General features: G+C 49.9%; 1 protein-coding gene across 8 annotated transcripts in view; it reads right to left on the reverse strand.

The window, feature by feature from the left end:
• Cux1 (cut like homeobox 1) overlaps positions 1–23511 on the reverse strand; it is a 340338-nt gene that overhangs the window by 80471 nt on the left and 236356 nt on the right. For 4 of the 8 annotated variants that reach the window (XM_052754026.1, XM_052754028.1, XM_052754024.1 and 1 more), the window contains exons 9-12: positions 22117–22165; positions 13246–13350; positions 7487–7675; positions 241–299 (exon numbers count right to left, since the gene is read on the reverse strand). In XM_052754026.1, coding sequence (XP_052609986.1) covers positions 241–299; positions 7487–7675; positions 13246–13350; positions 22117–22165 — 402 coding nt within the window. The remainder of the gene's footprint in view (positions 1–240; positions 300–7486; positions 7676–13245; positions 13351–22116; positions 22166–23511) is intronic. The other 4 variants (XM_052754027.1, XM_052754029.1, XM_052754025.1 and 1 more) reach the window with 1 other exon arrangement.

Raw genomic sequence — 23511 nt, forward strand, 5'->3', positions numbered from 1 at the left:
CAACCAACCAACCAACCAGCCAGCCAGCCAGCCAGCCACCCAACCAGCCAACCAACCAACCAACCAACCAACCAGCCAACCAATCAACCAACCAGCCAACCAGCCAACCACAAAGAGCCCTGCAAGAGTCTTGACTGAGAACAGTCCCAGTGCTGGGTGGCTCTGGTTGGGCTTGGGTTCCACTCTGACGGCACCCATCAGCAGACATGGAAGGCCCGCCCCATGCTTCTCCATACTTACTTCAGCTCTTTCTTCACCTCCTCATAGTCAGCCTGGCCTTTGAGTTTCTCTTCCAGTTGCTGAAACAGAAGGGTTTTCATTAGTAGCCATGTCTTAAAGGAGGTTGTCAGACTTCACTGAGGACAACCCCTGTAGCAATCCTGTGTTCAGGGAGTCAGCAATATGGGAGCCAGCTTTCCTCTCCTCTTCCTATGACTTGGTGTGAGTGTACATGTGTGTGTGCACATGCACACATATACATGCGCATGGACACACAACCAGAAGTTTTAGTGTAAAACTCAGTAACAGAGAAGGGAAAAGCTTTGCGAAGGTAGAAAAATTCCACTGTGTGTAAATGCCAGCAAATGGAGGCAGAGTCTTGTTCGAAACGTTTCAAAGGCATCATGTCGTTTTGAACACATGTGTCTGACTGCCTGGAGAGTATAGGTAAATTGCACTTTTGGTGGAGCAGTCCTCAGTTGTTCTGGAGGGCTACATAAGCACCAGGAAGAAAGCATGTTCACTCTGGGAGATTTAGACATTAAGGTCTGGGGAACAGAGGCCAGTTCTGTGGTGTGGCTCACTGAAGACCAGCTTCATTCTTGTGGGAATGGCTCTGACTGACGGACGGTTCTGGCCCCACTGCCGTCTGGGGCAAGACAGTGGATTTCTAGAGTGATGATATGCATAAGTGTTCCAGAGTTTCTGTAAGCTTGTGGGATACATCCATGGCTATCTTTACCCCGACAGGCTTTCCTGGGGTCACGTGGTAAGTCTCAGGTGCTTCCTTCCAAAACCTGTTTTATGTCTTTGAGGCCTTGGGGAGATGGGGCCACTCCAGGTAAACCATGAGTCTGCGGGCCACAATCCTGATGAGTCATCATGTTTCCAAGTTTGAGCTGAAAAATTTCTAAGGTCTCAGCAGCTAGCACCTTACTTGCTATTTTTGGAGGCTCTAGGTGGAGGTTCTGGTTGAGACCAGTGGAGAACATTCTAGAACCTGAGGAGGAAAGGCTTACTTGGTCCATCAGCCTCAAAGCCCATCTGTATCAGAACCTACCCAGAGTTCCAAGCAGACTGTTGCTTTCTCTTATCCACATCCACTCAGCTCATTTTCTTCCATTGCCTCTGCTGACAAAGTTCTTGTGTATTTCCCATCGCATAAGATCGTTCCACCTCGTTCCCTTTTAACTATCTCTTGCTAACTTTATAAATGATAATGGTTTTCTCAGGGATAATCAAGTGGAGGGTGGTAGGCACTCATTTCCCCATAAAAGACTCTCAGAAGGTGTTCTGAAAGAAGTGATTATCTCATTCCTCTCCCCACAGTCAAGGAGCAGGAAGCACTAATGTACCGCCCACCCTTGGAAAGCGTCATCTGCAGTGTTTCGGGGAGGCCAGATGTGAACACACACGTCAAGTCACCGCTAGAGAATGGCAGAAAGCCGGGAGGAAGGCAGAGATGTGGGGTGTCACAGTCTAAGACGGCCAAGCAGCATGAGTGCGAGCCTATCTCACAAGCCAGGCATCTTTGGGGTGGCTGGTATGTTTCTCCCCCATAAAATGAGCAATAGCAGGGCCCCAAGTGTCCTGGAGGGAAGAGCTGGTGGAGCCCCTCCCCCCGGCCCCCAAGGCCGCACTTTCTTTTAGTGCCAAGTGTGTCAGACACTTGGTGCCCCGGTGTCGGGGCTGATAAAACAGGGCTGGAGAAGGGGCTCAGTTGGCAGCGTGCATGAAGCCCCGGGCTCCATCCCCTGCAGCGCACAAACTGGACATGGTGCTGTACACCTGTAATCCCAGGAGGCAGAGACAGGGGAGGCAGAGGGTCGAGGCCCTTCTCCATGACATAACTAGTTCGAGGCTAGTGTTGGCTACATGAGATCTAGCTTCAAAAAAAAATCTGTGTTTTATTAGTACTGTGTGTATGTGTGTTTATTTGTATGCATGACTTATGTGTGGGGCCCATGTGCCATGGTATATATGTAGAGGTCAAAGGGCAGTGTTTGTGGAGTCTGTTCTTTTCTTCCATCTTTATGTGGGTCCCGGGGACTGAACTCAGGTTGCCAGGCTTGTGTGGAAAGTACCTTCACCTGCTGAGCCATCTCAGAAGCCTGGAAGCTGTATGCACACGCCTTTAATCCCACCACTAGAGAGGCAGAGGCAGGAGGATCTCAGTCAATTCGAGGCCAGCTTGGTCTAAAAAGTGAGTTCCAGGACAGCCAGAGCTGTAACAGAGAAACTCTGTCTTGAAAAACAAAAAACAGAAACAACAACAACAACAAAACCAAAAAAATTAAAAATAAATAAAAATAATAACAAATTTACTACTACCACTATTATGTCTGAATATGGGTGTGCACACCCTTGTGGGTGTGGTCAGAGTACAATGTTCTAGATTTGGTTCTTTGACCTTTGTGTGGATCTCCAGTTGCCGGGTTTGCATTCAAGTGCCTTTACCCACCGAGCCACTTGGCTGGTGTAGCAGTGCTGTGCTCAGCCAGAACCGAACACCTTCCACAGAAATTTCATGTTCTAACTGGACAGCGTTACAGAGAAGACCCCACTAGTTATTTTGTAAATTCTGTGACATCTTTCATCCTGGGGAGACAAAGTGCCGGGAGCTTGGCAGAGGGGTCTGCACAGCTTGTCCCCACCCTCAGAGTGCGTCTGGCCTGGCCCTGACCCCAGAGTCCCTGCATTCTCCTCGGATAGGAGTGGCTTCAGTTGCTCCATGCAGCTGGATCAAACACAGGCTGTCTGGCAGGTCCTCTATCCAATGAGCCACCTCGCTAGCCTGTGATAGTCTCTTTATAAACTGAGTGCCTTATTAAGTCTTAGCTCAGATCTCTTTCTTTGTTTTGAGATAGGGTCATGTAGCCCAGCTGGCCTTGAAGTTGCATTATACCCAAGGATGACCTTGAATTTCGGATCTTCCCACCTCTACCTCTAGAGTGCTGCTATTTAGGTATGCACTAGTACACCCAGTTTATGTAGTGCTGGGATGGAACCCAGCTGCTACACAAGCATTCGGTCAACTCAGCTACAGCTAAGCCAGGCTTGCTAGCCTTTTCCATAAACACTCATTTTTAATTGAAGGTACTAGTGACATTATTTTCCATGCCACAGTGAAGACAATGCAGGTGACTAGCTAATTGTATTGCTTCTCCATGAAGAGTGCTCTGACAAAAGCATGGAACAGTTATCAAAAGCAGCTGCCTGTCATGGCGGCTGGTTTACTTCATTAATTATGAACTGGGAATTATCCACCACAAAAAGGCACAGTGCTGCTGAGCACTTGTCAGACTGAAACAGTTCTCACTCACAAGCCAGTTTCCACACCTGTTTAAAGGTGAGAAGACCTGGATGGTGATGAGCTAGCCAAGATGTTTGTATGAAAGAGTAGAACCCTGGCCAAGAAAAACTAGTAAATATGAAACCTCATGGTGGAGGAAGGATGGGACAGTTTCAACATGCTGGGGCATGAGAAGCAATTAATGAGTTATCTGGGATGTCCAATCACAGTGCCAGCCAAATGCATTGGTAGAACATCACCAATGTTGGGATCCAAGATTCTGCCCATGGGCTGAGGGTGTGCCTCAGTCGGTAGAATGCCTACACCGCAATGCACAAAGCCCTGGGTTCCATCCCCAGCACCACACTGTCACATAATCAGGGCATAGTGTGGTGTGCCTGTAATGCTAGCACTCCAGAGGTGGGGGCAGATGTTCAAGGTCATAATTGGCTACAGAGTGAGTTGAGAACAGCCTGGGATACATGAGATGCTGTCTTGACCACAAAGGCCCCAACTATGTATGACTTGCTCTCTCAAAGTGACTGTTAACAACTCGTCTGTTTCAAAGATTAAGGATGCACTGTATAGCATGCATAGGAAAACCACCAGCAGTTCCAAGGCTTCAAGTCCAGCTGAAAGCTACAGTGCCCTTCCTAGGCTGCACCCTGATTCCAGACCCTCAGCACATCTTTGGGAATCCTCCCAAAGCTGAAAAACTATGGTCCAAGAAGGAAAGAAAAAAAAAAAAAGCAAACAAACAACAACAATGACAATGGGCGAAGGGAGACCGTGGGAAGAAAAATCCCCTAGTAAATGAGCATGGTGATGCACACCTCTAGTCATAGCACTTGGGAGCTTGAGGCAGGAGGATTAGGAAGTCAAAGCCAGTGAACTTCAGGCCAAATATGTACATGAGACCCTGTCTGAAAAAGGAGGAGGAGAAAGGAGGAAGGAGGAGAAGGAGGAGGAGGAGGAGGAGGAGAAGGGCACACAGTAGGGTAAAATAAACCAATTTGTACCTTGTGGCTTTATAGGACCTGTGACTTTAAGGGTAGAGTTCCTTATTGTAGAAGCATCAAGTGATAGGTTGAGAAGGTGACAGGTCTTATTCATAAAATATCTTCCTAATGATTATATCTATTTAGTTTAGGTCAGAGACTATAAATTATGCACATTGAAAAAAAAAAAAAAGCCCTGGCTGAGCATAGTGGCATATACCTTTATTTCCAGCACTCAGGAGGCAGAAGTGGGTGGCTATCTGTGAGTTCAAGGCCAGCCTGGTCTACTTAGCACTCTAGGCCAGCTAAGGCTATATAGTGAAATCCTGTCTTAAATACACATACACACCTCTCAAATAAAAAAAAAAAAAAAAAAAAAAACCAACAAAAAAACCCAAGAAGTTACCTTATTCAATCAACCTTACTCCTGTGGGTATAGGAGGGGGATTTGCCTATCTGGTGGCCTCTGAGGCCTTCTGTGTGTGGCTTTGATATGTATGGGAGCCATCTTTACTTCTGGCAACAAGGGGTTAAGATAATTAAAATCAGAAGGCTCGTTACTAGAGGATATGTTTTGATTATTAGATCAGACGAAGGGAAGGATGATTTTGGAAAGAAGCATCACTGGATTGTTTCATTAACTACGCAGTATTAAAGAATTCCCCTAAGACACGATAAGAACATTAATTTGTGCAACTGTTTCATTTTGTGTGTGTGTGAAGGCAAACATTAGAGCCTTAACTGATTGAGACGAAATTGCTCTGCCTGAGAACTGGAGGCTGAGAGCTTGCAGCTCTGCCAGGGAGGGAGCCATGGGCAGATTCGTCTGAGTCAAGCCCTTACTGGGACAGAGGAGACAGACAAATGGTGGAATGATGTGCCATCACCAGGTCAGAAGCGATGACAATACCTTAAGTCAGACTGGGCCAAGGCCGCAGACCTGCGCTCTCATACTGGCCTGCTGGGCAACTGAGAGCAGGAAATGTTGGGCTTTGAGTCATCTACCCAGGTCCAGGGCCTCCTGCTCAGGGACACCTGGGCACAGGCACTTTCTGAGCAAGTAGAAGATACCCTGCCAAAGAAGCAAAGGAGAAACTGGCCTGGCGGAGCTGTGGGTGCTGCTGGCATCAGCCATAAACCCGAGGCAAAGCCGAGTTTTAGGTTAAAGTTGGTCATGTATCAAAAAACAAAACAAACAAAACATTAGAAGGAAAGAAAAAGGGCTGGGGAAATGAATCCGTCAGTAAAGTGCTTGTGGTGTGAGCACAAGGACCTGAGTCTACCCCAGAAACCACATAAGGAAGCTGGGCCTGGTGGCATGCTTTTCATCCCAGTGCAGGAGGTAGAAACGGGTAGACAGCCAAGCCGACTCTGTGTCCTAGGTCCCAGTAAAAGGACTTTGTCTCAAAACACAAGGTGGAATTTGCTATGTAGACCAGGTTGGCCTAGAACTCATAGGCTGTTCTCCTGCCCTTGTCTTCTGAGAGCTGGGATTACAGGCATGCACCATCACACTAGGCTAGAATCACTTCATGTAAGGAAAAGGTCTGTTCTGTCCTTTCCTCCTCCTCCCTTCTTTTACATTGTGAGACCAGGTCTCACAGTAACAATAAAGGGTGGCCTGAAACCTCTAGGCTTAATGACCTTCCTGCCACCTCAGCCTCCTGACTCTCTGGGGGTCCAGGTTCATGCTTTATTGTATGTGTGTGTTAAGTATGCACGTGTGTACAGATGGAGAGAGGAGGACATTGGATGTCCTGTTCTTCATTCTCTGCCACATTCCCGAGACAGTCTCTCACCAAAACTGAAGCTGGACTAACAACCTCTAAGTCCCAGCAATCCTCCTGTCTCTGCTCCCCATAGCAATGGGGTTACAGGCATGTGCCTAACCATGCCAGGGTTTTTACACGGGTGCTGGGGACTTGAACCCAGGCCCTCATGCTCACACAGCAAGTACTCCTTACCCTTGAGCCATCTCGGTCTGGTCTCTTGCACTTTTCACAGTTAGCTAGATTTGCTTCATCTACTGAACAGCAAGTGCCTGCCCCAGGCAACAGTCACTTACTCATGTTCGAATGAGGAGACACCCAGCAAGGACAGGTCAGGCTTGGGTGAAAATCCTGGGGCAAGAGCAGGAGGCCCTCCAGCCTGGTCAGAGCCCTGGATGGTGCTGGTCTCGCCCCCTTGTCTGCCAAAAACACACCTCCCAGGAGTCCCTCCTGGCCCTGACACCTAGCAATCTAGGATTCCAGAACTGCCTTCAAATTACACTTGATTCGACTGGCTGCAAATACTCTGAAGTGTAATTACTATTATTTAGTATATGTAAAAGGTTCTGGGCTCTGCATTAGGGATGTGGTCTTATGAAAAGACTTAGAAGCCAGCTTCTGCTCAGATGCCTACAAGTCCATTTGGGATAGAATGGATAGCACATGGCTCTGAGTTGGGGCAACATCGAGTTCCAGGCCACTGGGCTTCAGTACATACTAGAGACAAAGAAGTGACTGTCAGCTTGGGGGAGCCTCAGGTAGGACTTCTGTGGATCCCTGGGCTCTTGTGTAGTTTTAGGGAGGCCAGAGTTTTGTGAACTGGGCCCTTGCACAGGAGAAAACTGGGATGCCCAGCTGGGCTCCGCTAAGGCACCTAAGCCTACAGAGATGGCCTTGACTGTGAGGTTTGACCGCAAGCCCTCCACAAGGAGCACCCAGCAGCACTGGGTGGTGTGCAGTCTTGGGAGGTCCCAGGCAGTGAAGCAGTCCAGTGGGCAGACAGGAGCAGGCAGCTATCTGCCAAAGATGTAGGGGAGAGGTACACTGAGAGGAAAATGCCAGGGGTGGTAGCGAGGTCAGACTCAGTTTCCCTGGCCCAGGGATCTAAGGCTGCCAAGCTTCCTGTGTGGGCCAGCATGTTCATGAAAGCTCGTTCATGCTTGCTGACCCCACCATGCGCATGCTCGAGTCCCCTTCCGTGCCCTTACTTTGAGTGTGCTATTCTTGGCGCTCAGCTGCTGCTCCAGCTGTGAGATCTGGCTGGCCGAATTCTCCCGCAGTTTGGTGAGGCTGGCCTGGAGTCGCTGCACATCTTCCACCAGCTGGGCGATCTCCCGTTCTTTGGCAGCTAACTCTACTTCCAGGCTGGACCGGGTCAGCACCTCTATGGCCTGCTCCTAGGAAGAAGCAAGCAATGACGGAACGGCACCGGCTCCGGGGCGGGCAGCTTGGGGAGCGCCCACCTGTAGCCGAGGCGGCACCAGTCACGTAGGTATGGGGGGCACCGGTCACGTAGGTATAGGGGGCACCGGTCACGTAGGTATGGGGGGCACCGGTCACGTAGGTATGGGGGGCACCGGTCACGTAGGTATGGGGGGCACCAGTCACGTAGGTATGGGGGGCACCAGTCATGTAGGTATGGGGGGCACCGGCAGGCTCCAGGGCGGACACGGCTTCCCGCCTTTGCATGGCTGTCACCGGGAGCCGTCATCTGGGCAAATGTTTTCTTAGACTCTACCTGTACTAGGCACGGGGCAAATGAACCGAAGCACAAAAGCCTGTCTACTCCCGCTGCAGACCAGGCTGGCCTCGAACTCATGTCTGGAAAAAGGCTCTTACTTTAAAGTAGATTGGCCCGAGAAAGTCTCACTGAAGTGGAGACATGTGAGCAGAGACCTGAAGGGTGTGAGGTGGTGTGAGGTGGAGAAAGGAGTTCCAACCAGAGGAACAGCAAGGCTCAGACGACAGTACCCACAGTACCCACAGTACCGGGAACTTGTGGAAACACTTGGGTTTTTTTAACCCTGAAGTGGGAGCCAGTGTCCTCTTACCTACAACAAGTATGTTAGTTGGCAAACTGACTCCCGGTATTTTCCTTTTGCTGTTTGGTTTAATGAGGATGGCTCTCATGTACCTCAGGCTGGCCTTGTTATGTAGGGAGGCTGGCTTTGAACTGCTGCATTTACCTTCCAAATGCTAGGGTTATAGGTGTTCAACACCCTTCCAGACTAGAATAAAGAGTTTAAAGACAAGGAATACACACATTGGTGATTCCTATGCTTAGAAATGCTTACGATAAATGAGTGGTTTCTTTTATTCATTTATCTCCCACCCCATGTGCCCCCCCCCCCCCCGTTATGTGTGTGTGTGTGTGTGTGTGTGTGTGTGTGTGTGTGTGTGTGTGTGTGTCTAGGATAGAGGACAACTTGTAGGATTTAGTTCTCAGATTGCCAGGCTTAGCAGCAAGAGCCTTTACCGGTTGAACCATTGCTCTGGCCCTGGGTGTTTGTTAAAAAATGTCTTCAGGGGCCGGAGAGATGGGTCAGTCATTAAGAGCACTGGGCTGCTCTTCCAGAGGACCCAGGTTCTTTTCCCAGTCCCCACATAGCCACTCTTAACTATCTTTAAGTCCAGTCCCAGGGCATCTAGCACCCTCTTCTGGTCTCCATGTACATAGTGCACGGACATACATGCAGGCAAAACACCCATTCACATAAAATTAAGAAATAAAATATTCAAAGAATATTAAAAGGGGACTGGAGAGGTGACTCAGTGGTTCAGAGTGCTAGCTGCTCCTCCAGAGGAGCCAGGCTTGATTCCTAGGACTTACATAGTGGCTCACAACCATCTGAACTCTACTTCCGGGGATCCGATGCCCTCTTCTGGCCTCCATTGGCCCTGGACTCTCACACAGTGCACAAGCAGACAAAGTATCCATACACATAAAATGATTAAAAACAAAACAAAAACCCTTCCATTACCCCCTAAAATCCTGTGTGGAAAATGTGTAAATCAGAAAGGTATTTAAAGATGAGCCAAGTTCAGTCTGTAACTTGGTTTTCCATGACTCAAGTAGTTCTTAAACCATGTGTGGTGGAGCACACACGTGATCTCAGCACTTGGGAGGCTGAGGCAGAGGATGGAGAGCCTACCAGCCTGGGATACATACACAGTGATCCCCTGTACCCAAATACCAAAGAAGATACATTTTAAAAAGTAACCATGGCTCTTAGATAATTCTGGAAGCTTTTCTGCAGAGTAGGTCTGAATGATGTGAATTGGGGCTGGAGTGTGGCCTGCATAGAATGGAACAGTACACACACACACACACACACACACACACACACACACACACACACACACACAGGACAAAGCATGTTCCTTCATCTTGGTCTTGTCTAGTCTGTGCCCAATGTGCTTATCCCAGAGCACATGTCACAAGGGTGGCAGCTAGTGACTGAGGGAAGTGACTTGTCATAGCTCCTTGTTCCTCTGACCTGGGCCCCTGAGCATCCCCTGCTGGCCTGTCTACAGCAGAGTCTACCCACACCACCCTGTCCACCATGTATCCCAAGGGACAACTGTCTCAGGTGAGCTGGGCCTGTGAAGTAAACCCAAGAATGGCAGGTAGGCGGAAGAGGCTCTAGAGCCAATTGACATCCTGGTGATTTCTTACTATCTTAAAGTCTACAACAGAATGAAGACTTTAAAATGCAAAAGATTCACAAGAGGGTTTGCAAAGCCTAGCTGTGGTGCAGGGAAGGGGAACATATGCGAGAAATGACCTGTGAGATTAGGCATGTGGGACACACCCATCGCCCAGCACTCAGTTAGTGGAGGTGGGAGGATTAGGAGGTTAAAGCCATCCTTTGCTACATGATGAGTTGGGGGCTAAGCACGGGCTGTCTTAGGAGACCCTGTCTCAAAAAAACAAAGTGACCTGCAGGGAGGCCAGAGGTCAGCCTGGTGGCGTGTGCAGTAGGAGTCATGTATGTTTTCTAACTGATCTGATCCATTCAGTTCTGAAGGGTGGCGACTCAAACATGGTTTCAAGCATTCTTTGGCAGAGTCTATAAAACCAGCCAAAAAGTGATCTAAGCCTAAGTAGACCAAGTAGATCAAGCCCAAGTTAAGGTATCAGGGATAGTGGTTCCAACAGTCCCTCTACACGAAGCAGTTCTTGGATCCTGGGCATATCAGCTGACCCTCAGGTACTTGAGCCCCAGATTCCTTGTTCAAGTCGACTGAAAGCACTGTTGCCCTCCAAGAATCAAACAAGAAATGAACATACACCCCAAACACCCTGTCGGTTGGCCCTAGCTGTCTCCTACATGCAAAAACTCCAGTGAGATGGAAGAAATGGAGAAGGCCAGGCGGCTGAGGTGGAGGGAGAAGTCTGAGCCTGGGAAATAATGCTGGGGACTGTTATTTTAGAGACTAAGGATGGGAGACAGGAAATGCACAACAGAGGGATAGGGTGAGGGCGGGCCCAGGCTAGCCTTTCGTTTCTCCCTCGTTCCAGGAGAGGGGTAGGACTCAGCCTTGCTTCTCTTTTGTGCTGCACCTCAGTTCCTGTCTCCGCTTGGAGAGCAAGGTCAGCTGGGTGGACCGGAGATGTGCTGCACAGATGGCCTTGTTTCCCAGCGTTCCAGTTATGCTAGGCTCCAAAGGATGCATGACCAGGTGTGCTGCAGCTGCTCCTTGAACTAGTGTTTGCCTGCAGACATCTCACAAGGGCTCTCTTGGGCATCCTGTCTTGCTCAGTGCCCAGGAAAGGGTGGCAGGTAAGTGGATGAAGAAAAGGGGCCTTTGAACTATGCGGCACTTACGTGGGGGCCTCCTGCTTCTGTGAGACATTCGGTGCATTGTCTATAGCTTTGCTATAGCTATGGAGTCTACTCTCCCCAGTTGACCTCTGCCAGCCAGGCCCACCAGGCCATTCTCTCCTGCTGGCTCTGTGCACAGCTGGGGTGGCCTCCATGGGACGGCACAGACAGGGAAGCCCCCCGCTCACTGCGGCTGGGAGACTGAAGCCAGGCCAGGCCAGGCTGCACTTAGCCCATGATGAAGTGTGCAAGCCACCCCTGGCCCCACAACTGACTCGACCTGCAAAAACATTCATTTCCTTCTGGAATGTTTGGGTTTGCTGTGGCCCAGTAAGGTGCCAGGAGTCTTTGTAATCCAAACATTTAGCTCAGAAGCCCTGCTAGACATGCGAGGATGAACGGCTTCCTCCTGACCCAGGGCGGCTACAGAAGCTGGGAAGCTGCTGGCCCTGGTGCTGGCCCCAGGGCATTTACATCTGGGTAAGGAAGAATAAAGGGGACATTTCAGAGAAAAATAAGTTATTGTGTTCCTGAAGTCTGAAGGAAGTAACCGTCTCCTGCACAAGAACCTTTCTACTATACCCTGAAATGGTCAGGGCACTCCATATTTAATATTATTATTATTTTTGAGACGGAGTCTTGTTGCTAGGTAGCCTAGCCCAGCCTATCCTGCCAATCCTCCTGCCTCAGCTTCCTGAGGGTTTTTGTTGTTGTTTTGAGATTGGGTTGCATACGGCTCAGGCTGGTCTTGAACTTGCTATGGAGCTGAAAATGACCTTGAATCCCACATCTCCCTGGTTCTACTTCCCAGGTGCTGGGGTTGCATGTTTGACACTCTGCCCAGCTACACCCTCTTTTTACAGATACAGAGACAAGGTTCGGAAGACAGGGCTCTGGCCCACATCTCCAGGTCAGAGACCGCAGGGCCGGGGTCAGGACTAGGTGTCTCAGCACCGCCTCGCTCCGTCACTAGTGCCGGTTACCCAAGGCCACCCAAGGCACCCGGAACCTGCTCACCCAGGACCACCTTGACCAAACTTAAGTCACACGGGACTGAGCATGTTACTGCACACCCGTAATCCCAGGACTCAGGAGGCTGAGGCAGGAGGATTGCCAACTGGAGGTTAGCCTGAACCAATGTGGTGAGGCTTTGTCTCAGAAAATGAAAACAAAATGAGAAAAGAAAGCCGGGCTGGTGGGATGGCTCAGTGCAGTAACGTGCTTCCTGTGTAAGCCTGACCACCTGAGCGGGAACCTCAGAACCCAAACCTCGGAAGGAGAAAACGGACTCGGACAAGTTGTCCTCTGATCCCCACACACTCGCAGCTACTCCTACACCCACAAAATAAAGAAATGACAGTAAAGAGAGAGAGAGGAAAGATAAAAGTCGGACCCTTGTGTCTCACTCTTCCTGGATGTTTGCTTCTCAGGTGAGATCCCGACCGCTGTATACATTCAGGGCCAGCTGCTACTTATGCCGCATTGGAAGGACAGCCTCAACTTCCTTGTGAAGTCCTGGGGAGGCACTCCTTTCAGATCTGGTCACCCCTGGCCTCCACCACCAACAGGACATGTACATACACACCGGGGCCCCACCACAGCAACCATGAGGGCACCTATGTATTATTGGCAGAGTGCTTCCGTTACCTCCCCAAGTTCTGTCCCCAAGCCATGAAGAATTCACAACTCTTTTGGTGATACTGTCAGTCTGTCAGGATCTAGACTCACCTGTCACCAGACAGACCTCTGTGTATGTCTGTGAGGGAGTTCAGAGTGGGTTAGCTGAGGTGGGAGACCCACTCTAACTGGGGGTCGCACCCAAGACTGGGGTTCTGGAGTTGATAGAAAGGAGAAAGGCAGCTAAGCAGCGGCACTGACTTCTGCATCCTGACTGCAGGTGGGAGCAGCTGCAGCCCGCTCCTGCTGCCATCATGGGCTGTACCCTTGAACCATGAGCTAAACTAAACGCTCCATTCCGTTCTTCGAGTTTCTGGGTCAGGTATTTTGTTGCAGCAGTGAGAGAAGCAACCAGTCCTCCCAGCAAACAGTCATTCCTGCTTCAGCTGTTATCCCGAAAGGAAGAGTTGAAACAGGAGTGACATGGGGTAGGTAGGGGTGGGGGCAGGGCCAGGGTTACCCACCACATCCGGAGCCTTCTGGATCTGTGAAGCCAGCTGGAGAGAGTGATTGGCCGATGAGAGCTTCTCCCTCAAAGTCTCCGCCTCTCTCTGTGCCGCCTCTGCCCTCTGGGGGAAACGGAAAGGGGTGAAGAGAAGAAGGTACATTCGGTTTAACAGCTGACAATTATTACAAGAACATTCATCAATTCATGCCTGACTGACTGTAATTGATTTTCCTAAACACTCAACCTAATAAATGCTGTGGAAAAAAACACACACACACACCCTAGAATGTGATGGATTTTTATTTTAAACAGTACAAGGAAGAAATAATTGAGCGATTATGACAGTAATTTAACGCTAGGAGCGAGGAATCCCCTGCTGGTATTAATGCTCCGGCCCATTGCATTTCCCAGACTGAATAAATACCGCTGGAAATAGAGTCTTCTGATTCAATTTCTTTCTATTCTCATGGACCGAGGAGACTTTATCACGGAATTACTCCTGGGAGTCATTCTCATGGGTAAACACTGAATTAAAGACACTCTGGCCACCCCCCCCCCCACACACACACAATGTTGTGGTTGTTTTCATCCATGGTGCATCTCCGTAAGTGGACTGTGGAACTCTAGCTTCTTTTGTGAGGGATGGGCTGGGTTCTACAGTTAACCCTTCCTGGGGGAACATTTGCAGATATTGGCATATTTGGCTAGCCAGGCTGTTCTGGACCAGCAGTGAGTGGGCAGTCCAAGCTGGTGCTGGGAGCGTTAACAGAAATGGCTGGAACCTTTTGTAGTATTGTTGAGGACCCTGGATGAGGAAGCCATGGCTGCTGCAAACTCAGACTTGCCATTGGATAAAGAGGAGAGCCACTCTAGTACCTACCACTTAAGAGGCCATCTGGGAAGAGAGGCAGCAGGGACAGCTACCTATGCTCCTGGGCCTCTACATACTCATCTGTAGAATGGGAACATTGTGCCTACTCAGACACCTGGGTTGGGCTCTATGTCCGCAGAAGTTTACCATGGGAGTAGTTTGTTATCAGGCTTATCCAGGTCTTACTATTATGATTAAGACAAAACTAAGCCAGCTGGGCAATGGCAGCTAATGACATTGGGACTTGGAGTGAGAGTGACATGACATCTCTATACCCTTGGCAAGTTATATTCTGTCCTCACAAAAAGTTAGCGAGGGAGGCAAGGCAGGAGGATTCTGAGTTTGAGGACAGCGTGGGCTGCACAGTGGGCTTTAAGGAAGCCTGGCAACAGTGAGTTGAATGCTGCCTGAGTTACACAGTGAGTTCAAGGCCAGCCTGGGCTATACTGGGAAATCTTGTCTCAAAAAACCAAAGTAGAGAGTTGCCTACCGAATGAAACAGGAAAGGTGAACAAGGAAAGCTTGGCTGAGCAGGCCTCTCCCACCAATTACCGAGAGAGAAGTCGCAAAGACGAAACCATGTGTTAGCCTGCCCTGGTGCGTGCTGGCCAATCTGTTTGTACACTGATGGGGCTGGGTAGCTGAAGTGCCTTGGTGGTGGCAGCAGCGAGCCCACATCAAAGAAGCCAGACTCTAACGACAGTTTATCTGCCCAGGGCGGGGCTGGAAGCCGACTGCCCTGCTTCTTGGAGAGCTTGGGCAATGGCTTGGAATCTGCCACATCCATGCCCAAGTGTTTCCTGACACATCTCTGCTCAAGACAGAATGGAGAACCAACAAGAGTCTAGAACCAAAGGGACTGTAGAACCATCAGGAAAAGGTTTTGGTATTATGACAAGAACGGAGAGACATGTCCGCTTCATGCTAACTATCCAATGAGTTCTTCTATTCCCAGCCTTTCACTGGGGGACTCTAAGCAGGGGCTCTACCACTGAGCCACACCCCAGCCCCTCACTGGGGGACTCTAGGCAGGTGTTCTACCACTGAGCCACACTCCCAGCCCCTCACTGGGGGATTCTAGGCAGGTGCTCTACCACTGAGCCACACCCCAGCCCCTCACTGGGGGATTCTAGGCAGGTGCTCTACCACTGAGCCACACCCCAGCCCCTCACTGGGGGATTCTAGGCAGGTGCTCTACCACTGAGCCACACCCCAGCCCCTCACTGGGGGATTCTAGGCAGGTGCTTTACCTCTGACACAGATCCCTTGCTTTCTTTTTACTTTTTATGCTGAGACAGGTTCTTAGAACCTAAATTGCCTAGTCTGGTCTTGAACTTGCCATCTTTCTGCTTCAGCCTTATTAGAAGTTGGGACAACAGCTGTTTTTCCCAGTTTTTCTGGCAGTCAAGACACACAACTGAAATGCACATTCCTCCATAATTAGTGAGGTAGACCTTCAAGAACACAGTTCCCACAGCTCTTCCATACCATAGATTTTGACATAGTTCCTAGTCTCTTTGATGAGGAAAACTATTTCTTCATCTCTCAGGGAAGAAGTTCTGACAGTTGCCACAGAGGTAGCATTACCACAGTGGCACGTTACACCAGTCCTGTCTCCTGGAACAGCTGGAGCTGGGGACAGCCCAGGTGCTGGGTTCCCCGTCAGTCCTAAAGGCCTGTGAAGATGTCAGGTGGCAGAGGACTGCACACCACAGACTGTCAGCTGGCCACCTGCAGTTTGCCTAGGGCTGGCACATGTATTAAGTCCCCAAGCTCACGGTGGTGTGAGGTGTGGAGGGTAACACCTATAACTTCAACACCGGGGAGGCTGATTCAGGAAGATAGTGGGGTTGAGACCAGCCTGGGTCACAAAGAGAGAGATTCAGCCTCAAAAAAGCAAAGCAGAAACAGGTCGGGCATGGTGGTGCATGCCTTTCATGCCAGTTTGAAGTTAGCCTGGTCTACATAGTAAAACCCTGTTTCAAAAAACAAACAACAAAACAAAACAAAGGTCTGGGGTGACTGCTTACCCAGTCATAGTTATTACCTAAAAAAAAATCTAAGGGTGTGGCTCAGTTGGTAGAGTGCTTGTACGGCATGCATGAAGCCCTGGGTTCGAGCCTATCACCGAATAAACTGGGCATGACGGCATAAGCCTGTAATCCCGGCATTTGGGAGGTAGAGGCAGGAGGATCAAGGGTTTACGGTTATCCTTAAACTACAGCAAGTTAGTTTGAGGCCAGCCTGGGCTATATGAGACCCTGTCTCAAAAACAAAACAAAACAAACCCAAAACAAATCAATGAAGCTTCTCTGTTGGAAATCACTGTTCCAAGGTGGCCTAACTTGGTTACTTTAGTGCAAATTCTTGGTTTTCTTAGGATTTCTATTGCAAACTGCACCCACCATCAGCACTACTGACAATCATCACCTGCCGCCAACAAGGTGTTTGAGATCTGTGCGGTTAAAGCTATAGAGTGGCGGAGTTAAAAACCCGAGCAGTTCAGGGAAGGAGCAAGGGACAGGGTGACAGACACTAGTTAGGAGCTGGGGGAATCTGTTTCCAGGTTGCCAGAACTAAATTTAGCCTTCCCTCACAGCTGAGGCAGACAGCGCGGGTGCTGCCCTGGGTTGATGCTCCCTGTTTGGAGACTCACACATCCTCGACAAAACCACAACTCGGATGACTGTGGTTGGGATGCAGAGCTGACCCTGTCCCGGTGCAGTGAGGCAATGCATGCTTCCCAGTGCTCTCAGACAGGCCCATCCCTGCAGTGGCAGAGCCAGGGGGACACGGGACAAGCTCCTGAACAGCAGGCAGGGACAGCACTTGCTACTCCCTGTGGCGGCCTTTACGTTTCTGCTTGAGAAGCAACAATTTCTGGAACAGAGGAAGAAGCAGAGGAGGGAACGAGGTAGAACAAGAGCAGCACTGACCTTTGGCAGCTGCCATCACGGAGCACAGCTACTCTGCAAATCGGCGGGGGCGGGGGCGGGGGGATGGACAGTGAGACTGCAGAAGCCAACGTGACTGTGCACACCGCAGTGACAGTGTCAAATTATAAGACCGTCTCTGGGGCCACTACATGCTCCTCCTCATCTAAGATAGATGACTGGTTTTTGGGACAGGGTCTTATGTAGCCCAGGCTTGCCCCAAACTGACTGAGTAGCTGAAGATGACCTTGAACTCCTGATGCTCCTGCCTGGTTTATACTGTTCCAGGGATAGAATGCAGAGCTTTGTGCATAATAGGTGAGCACTCTATCAACTGAGCTACATTCCTGTCCGTGTTTTTCTTTTTTCTTTGAGATAGGTCTCCTGTAGAGAGCTGAAGCCGGTCCTCAATTCCTGACCCACCTCCCAAGTGCTAGGATTACAGGTGTGAGCCACCACATCTGGCTGCTTCCCTTGGTTTTTTTGGCCCTAGATTATTTGCTTATGTTTTCTGGCCACTAAAACATAGGTATAGGGAAACCTGAGATGAGAAAATCCCTGCAGGAGCAGAGCGGCCTGGTTTGTGAACCAGTGATGGCTGGCATGTAACTGGAGGCATGGGAGACTGCCAGAAGTGACCCTGTCTGGTTCTGCAGGACCTGGAGAAGGTCCTGGGCCATGGGCAGAAGATGAGGAATTCATGGCCTCATGTGCCAGGCGGATGGGGCATTTGCAGCTAGGCCTCCTTCGGAGTCACTGCTTGTGCTGCTGGCCACGGCAGGCCAGTCTGACGAGCAGACTGCTCTCCTCTGACTGCCACCAAGGTGCTCCCTGTGTCCTGGGCAGGAATGTAAGACAGGGCCAAATCAAGGAATGCCAAACCCAGTCGGGCGTGGGCCTGGCTGCATGGGGAGGGCCAGGTCTCGGCCTGTGAAGTCAGCATGACATTCCCACCCAGGCCTGCTAAGAGCAGGTACAAGGGCCAGTAGAATGGATGGGAGCATACGTGAATGAAATCCTGCCTCCATTCCATGGATGGGGGACATCTGGGTACCGGAATGGTGTTTTGGTTAGTTTATTTGTTTTTCGGTCAGTCTGACACAAGCTAGATTTATCTGGGAAGAGGAAACACAGTTGAGAACATAACCTCCGCCCAATTGCCTGGAGGAAGCCTGCGGGACAGTTTCTTGAATGATGATTGACCTGAGAGGGCCCAGCTCACTGTGGGTGGTGCCCCCCTGGGCAGGCGATCCTGAGAGCTATAAGGCAGCAGGCTGAGCAAGCTATGGCGAGTGAGCCGGTAAGCAGTGTTCCTCCAAGGCCTCTGCATCAGGTCCCGCCTCCAGGCCTGATGGACTGTGACATGCAAGGTCAAACAAAACCCTTCTTCCTCAAGCTGCTCTTGCTTCTGGTGTTTACCTCCGAGACAGAAAACAAACTAGGACAAGGAGGGATGCTAAGTCAGTGTGGGCAACAAGTGCCAGATCTAGACTTGTGACTTGGGTGTCCTGCCCCATGACCACAGCAAGACCTTGGCAGAAGAATGCCACGTGCTGTGAGCTCTGTCTACCCTGTATCTCATCTCCCAGCACTTGGCTCTTTCTCCTTGGGGAAGCTAAGCTGTGCTTTCCGGGCTTGGCGATACACCTCAGCTGGTAGAGTGTCTGCATAGCAGCCTGAAACCCTGGGGTTCGATCCCCAGCACCGCATGAACCGCATGGCAGTGCATGGCAGTAATCCCAGCACTTGGTAGGTGGAGGCAGGAATATCAGGAGCTCAAAGTCATCCTCAGATGCAGAGTGAATTTGACCAGCCTGGGCTATGAGAATTCTCAAAAACAAACAAACAAACAAACAAACATAAATAAGCAAGCGAGCTCTATCCCTAGCCCAAGGGGTCTTTCATGACTGTCTTATTCCATAAACATCAGCAGGGTAAGAGGAGGAGAACAATTTGGCTTAAATAGCTTCCTCTAGGTCCTACTCCTGTGGCTTTGTGTAAGGAATCAGAGCTGTTCTGTAAAGGAAACAGGGAGAGGTACAGCTGGCAGCCAGCCCACACAGGGAAGGGAAGCCATGGTTCCTCCATGCTTTGATGTACGAAGCTAAGGTTTATTTATCAAGAGATATTGGGAGTCCAAAATCTTTTCCAGTTAAGATGGTAACTATTAATGGAAGTGCTGGAAGTTGATCAAACATGTGTTAAGGAGACACTCCTGCTTCACTAATAGCTACTGCTCATTTTTTGGTTTCCTGGGGTAGAGACATAATCCCCGAGCAATGAAACAGCACTATGGGTTTCAGTAGAATGTCTGGGATAAACCAGGGCAAACTCAACACTAAACGTCAATGAAGTAGCAAACTGCTCCTCCTGGCGGGCAGGTCCCATGGTGCAGGTAGGTATGTATGTATGCATGTATGTGTGTATGTATGTATGTACCTATGGCACTCTGGATGTGTGCAGCCCTGCTCCGGCTCAGCCTACCTCTGCCTTGCTTCTCCTGTCCTGTCTTGCTGTTGCCTTGGCTTCTGGCTTTCCCATCCCCATTCCTTATTGTAGCTTTATCTACAGTGATACCTTTATTTCTTTTTAACAATTCTTTAGAAGATTTATTTTTAATCCCAGTGCTGGGGAGGCAGAGGCAGGCAGATCTCTGTGAGTTCAAGGCCAGCCTGGTCTACAAAGTGAGTTCCAGGACAGCTAGGGCTGTTATACAGAGAAACCCTGTCTCGAAAAACAAAACAACCAGAAGATGTGTGTGTGTGAAAGTGTGAGTGTAGGTGCTACCTGATCCTCAGGAACTGCCCAGCGTAGATGCTAAGAACCAAACTTGGGTCCTCTGCATGAGCATTATGTGCTCTTAAAGGCCGAACTATCTCTCCAGCTCCCAGTGCCCTTTTAATTGAATACAAATACAGGATCTTCATCCTACCAGTATACCCACTACTCCCAGGATAAAGCCTCTTTCCCCCTAACCTGCTAGGCCCTTCCCATAAGGCCACTCTCTAGCTTTCCTCCAATGCCAACTCCAGTGTTTGCTCTGTAAACTCACTCTCTCCTCTCTCTCTCTCTCTCTCTCTCTCTCTCTCTCTCTCTCTCTCTCTCGCTCTCGCTCTCGCTCTCGCTCTCGCTCTCTCTCTCGACAGGGTTTCTCTGTGTAGCCCCGGTTATCCTGGATCTCTCTCTGTAGCCCAGGCTGGCCTCGAACTCACAGAGATCCTCCTGCCTCTGCCTCCTGAGTGCTGGGATTAAAGGCGTGCGCCACCACCACTGGGTAACTTTCATTTCTTTTTCTCCCGCTCCCCCGTCCCATCAGGCAGGCAACCTTCTGGGGCTTCTATATTCCCTTCTCAGATGCTGTGCCAAGAGCACCTACCCTTTTAATACTGTAACACAATGCTGTCATCTACAAAGTTCACACTAGTCAAACAAAAAAAAAAAGGAAAACAATGCCTCTAAAAACAAACAAACCAAACAAAACAGAAGCTCCCCAAACCAAAGGAGAAACAAACCATGTCCCAGTGTGCCAAGACAACCTTAAGTAAGATGTCGGGGTTTCTCGTCCCAGCTCAGTGATGGGCCAGGCGCTGACTGGGTTTCCCTATTTCTATAAGAAGAGTCCAAACCATGTGGACCTCAGTTGGGGGCTGGGGGGCTAAAGTGATGGGGTTCTGGTAGTGTGCTTAGGTGGACTGCATATGGAACATTACAGAATGGACAACCATTCTGACAAGTACTAGGGTGGCTGAGACTACCCAGGAGATCTCAGGTGACCAGGGGCACGTTCTCCGCTGAAAGCCTCCTACAGGCCTGGCCCAGGACCTTAGGAAAGGCCCAAGCACCAGTCACTGCCCCGACCCAGTTCTCCTAAGGGAATAACAGCCACACATTCCATCCTTCCCTCCCATGCACGTTTTCCTGCTTAGGCTTCAGGTTAATTTTACCAGGGAAAAAATGGACAATGCCTTCTTTCCCTGAATGCTGGGGAAAGTCTGAGTGGCCAGTGCCTATGAAAGACATAGCTCCTCCTTGCCTCAGGGGTAAGTAGGGACTGCAGGGATTCGGGGAGGCGTTTCATTCCAGAGAGGCTTGAACTCACTGGGTGGGGGGACCCAATGCAAGTTTCAAAACTTGCCGGTGCTACAATACCTCGTAAAATTGAGTGGGCAGAGGCCACAGGCTGTGTCCTTCTGGACCCAGAAACTTCATTTCTGCCCTAACTGCTTCTCCCCCACGTAAAGAATCCATGGTGACCGGCCTGGAGTGCAGCTTAGCTGGTTGGCAGTGTTTGCCTAGCACTCCTGAAAACCTGGGTTTGATCTCTAGCCCGGAAGTCACCAGTGGTGGCGGTGCACACTTGCCATTCTAGCACGTGGAAGGCAGAAACATGAGAACCAGAGGTTCAAGGTCTTTCTCAGGTCTAAGGCTAGTCTGAGGCCAGCAGCACCAGTTGTGAAAGTAAAATGTTTTACCGCCCTGTAGAGCCTGTGGAAGAAGGTTTACAGATAGTTGAGTGCTTGGAATCATCCGATACGATGTGACTCTTCTGTGATCCTGTGCTGTGTATTTCCTGAAAGGTATGTCTGATAACTGGTATCAGCTGAGGGGAGCTGTCCACTGGGAGCTCCACTAGAGCAAGTAGTTAGAACCTACTAGAAGGAGATGACAATTATTCCATAGTGTAATGGATGCCTGAGGACAAGGCATCGGACATGCTCAACCTTCTGGCATTGGGATGACATTGTCATCTTCAGTGTTCACACTTGGGAACTGCACAACTGCAAATCAAACTATCAGTCAATCTCACAACGTTTTACTACGTTTGCCATCTTGTGTTGGGCCTCATTCATGGCTATTCTGGAGTGGATGCCCTGGAGTCGGGATCAGAAAAACAACAAGCACCCTTACACATCCGTGTCTCAGACACTGGGGTTGAACCTGAGATTCTGCAAGGAACAGTGCTGCGGCGGCTGTAATTCTATCTTCTCATGACACAGTGACCACCCATCTGGAGTGAGGCACCTCCCGAGGCAGCGGGATGGGTGGGCTGTGGTGTTTTATATTGAAGGTCTGAACTGCGTACCTGGTTGGCTCGTTCGAGGTCCGTCATGATCATCTCGATCTCGTCAGCTCTGGGAAGGCAAGAGGGAGAGAAGTCAGTCATCACTCCGGCAGGGGCAGCCAGTGCCCAAGGGTAGGCTCTCTGGCCCCGACTGAAGCAGGGTGACTATGTCCACAAAGGGGAGGCTGAAGCTCTGGCATTAGGGAGGGGAGGACCAGACCAACCCGTAAGGAGTCAGAGTGGCCGACATGCCGCAGGGAGCATGCCTGACAGCGGTATTAACTGTTACTTATTGTTGTTGTTATTGTGTGTGTATCCCCCTGCCGTAGTGCCAAGGACAACTTTCGGAGTTGGTTCTCCTCTTCTACCGTGGGCTCCAAGATCACACTGAGACCCTCAGGCATAAACAAAAAGCAATTTCACCCCCTGAGCACCTCATCAGACCTTAATTAATTAACTAGCTTATCCTGAGATAGGGTCTCCAGTAGCCAAGGTTGATCTCAAACTGCCTGTGTAGTCAAGGCTGACTCCGAACTCCTGCCCCTCCCCCTCAAGTGCTGAATTACAGGTGTGTATCACCAAACCAGGCTCTCCATTCACTTTGTTGAGATTCATGTGTCTGGAGGGGATTAAGAACCCCTCTTAATCCCAGCCCCTCTGTTGGGCAGACAGAGTCAAAAAATTAGTAAAATTCAGGTCTTTGGATGTGGCTCAATTGGTAGAGAGCTTGCCTGGTATACATGAAGCCCTGAGTTCAATCCTTAGCGTCCATAAAACTGGGCCTGGTGAGGCTGCCAAAGGCTCAGCCCACGTACAGCAGGGGCTTGGGATGGGGAAGTGGAACTCAGATAGATTCGGGATGGTTTGGGGCTCTGTGTTTCTTCAACAGTGAATGGTGCAGGAGGCATTGCGGAGCACATCTGTACTTCCAGCACTGAGAAGGGTGAGGCAGGATGATGAGTTTGAGTCCAGCCTAGGCTACATGGTGAAACTCTCAAAAATGTTCATTAGAATTCTTTTTTAAAAACTTATTTTATGTGCATGGTGTTTTGCGTGTGTGTGTGTGTGTGTGTGTGTGTGTGTGTGTGTGTGTGTGTGTGAGTGAATGAACCGTGTATGTACTTTGTGCCCAAGGAGACAGAAGAGTGTGTTGGATTCTATGGAATTGGAGTTACAGGTGGTTGTGAGCTGCCATGGAGATGCTGGGACTTGAACCTGGGTCCTCTGCAAGAGCAGCAAGTATCTTAATTGCTGAGCCCCAAAGATTCCTAATATCTAGGAACACAATAAAAGATTTCAAATCCTTTATGGAAACCTAGTCTTTGGTCTTGAGCTGGGACTAGAGATGGCTCGGTGGTTTAATCCCCAGAAAACCACATAGTAGAAGAGACAAGACTTCTGCAAGTTGTCCTCTGA

Source organism: Peromyscus californicus, unplaced genomic scaffold (assembly GCF_007827085.1).
Source record: "Peromyscus californicus insignis strain IS unplaced genomic scaffold, ASM782708v3 Scaffold_2__1_contigs__length_46816999, whole genome shotgun sequence".
Taxonomy (NCBI): Eukaryota; Metazoa; Chordata; class Mammalia; order Rodentia; family Cricetidae; genus Peromyscus; species Peromyscus californicus.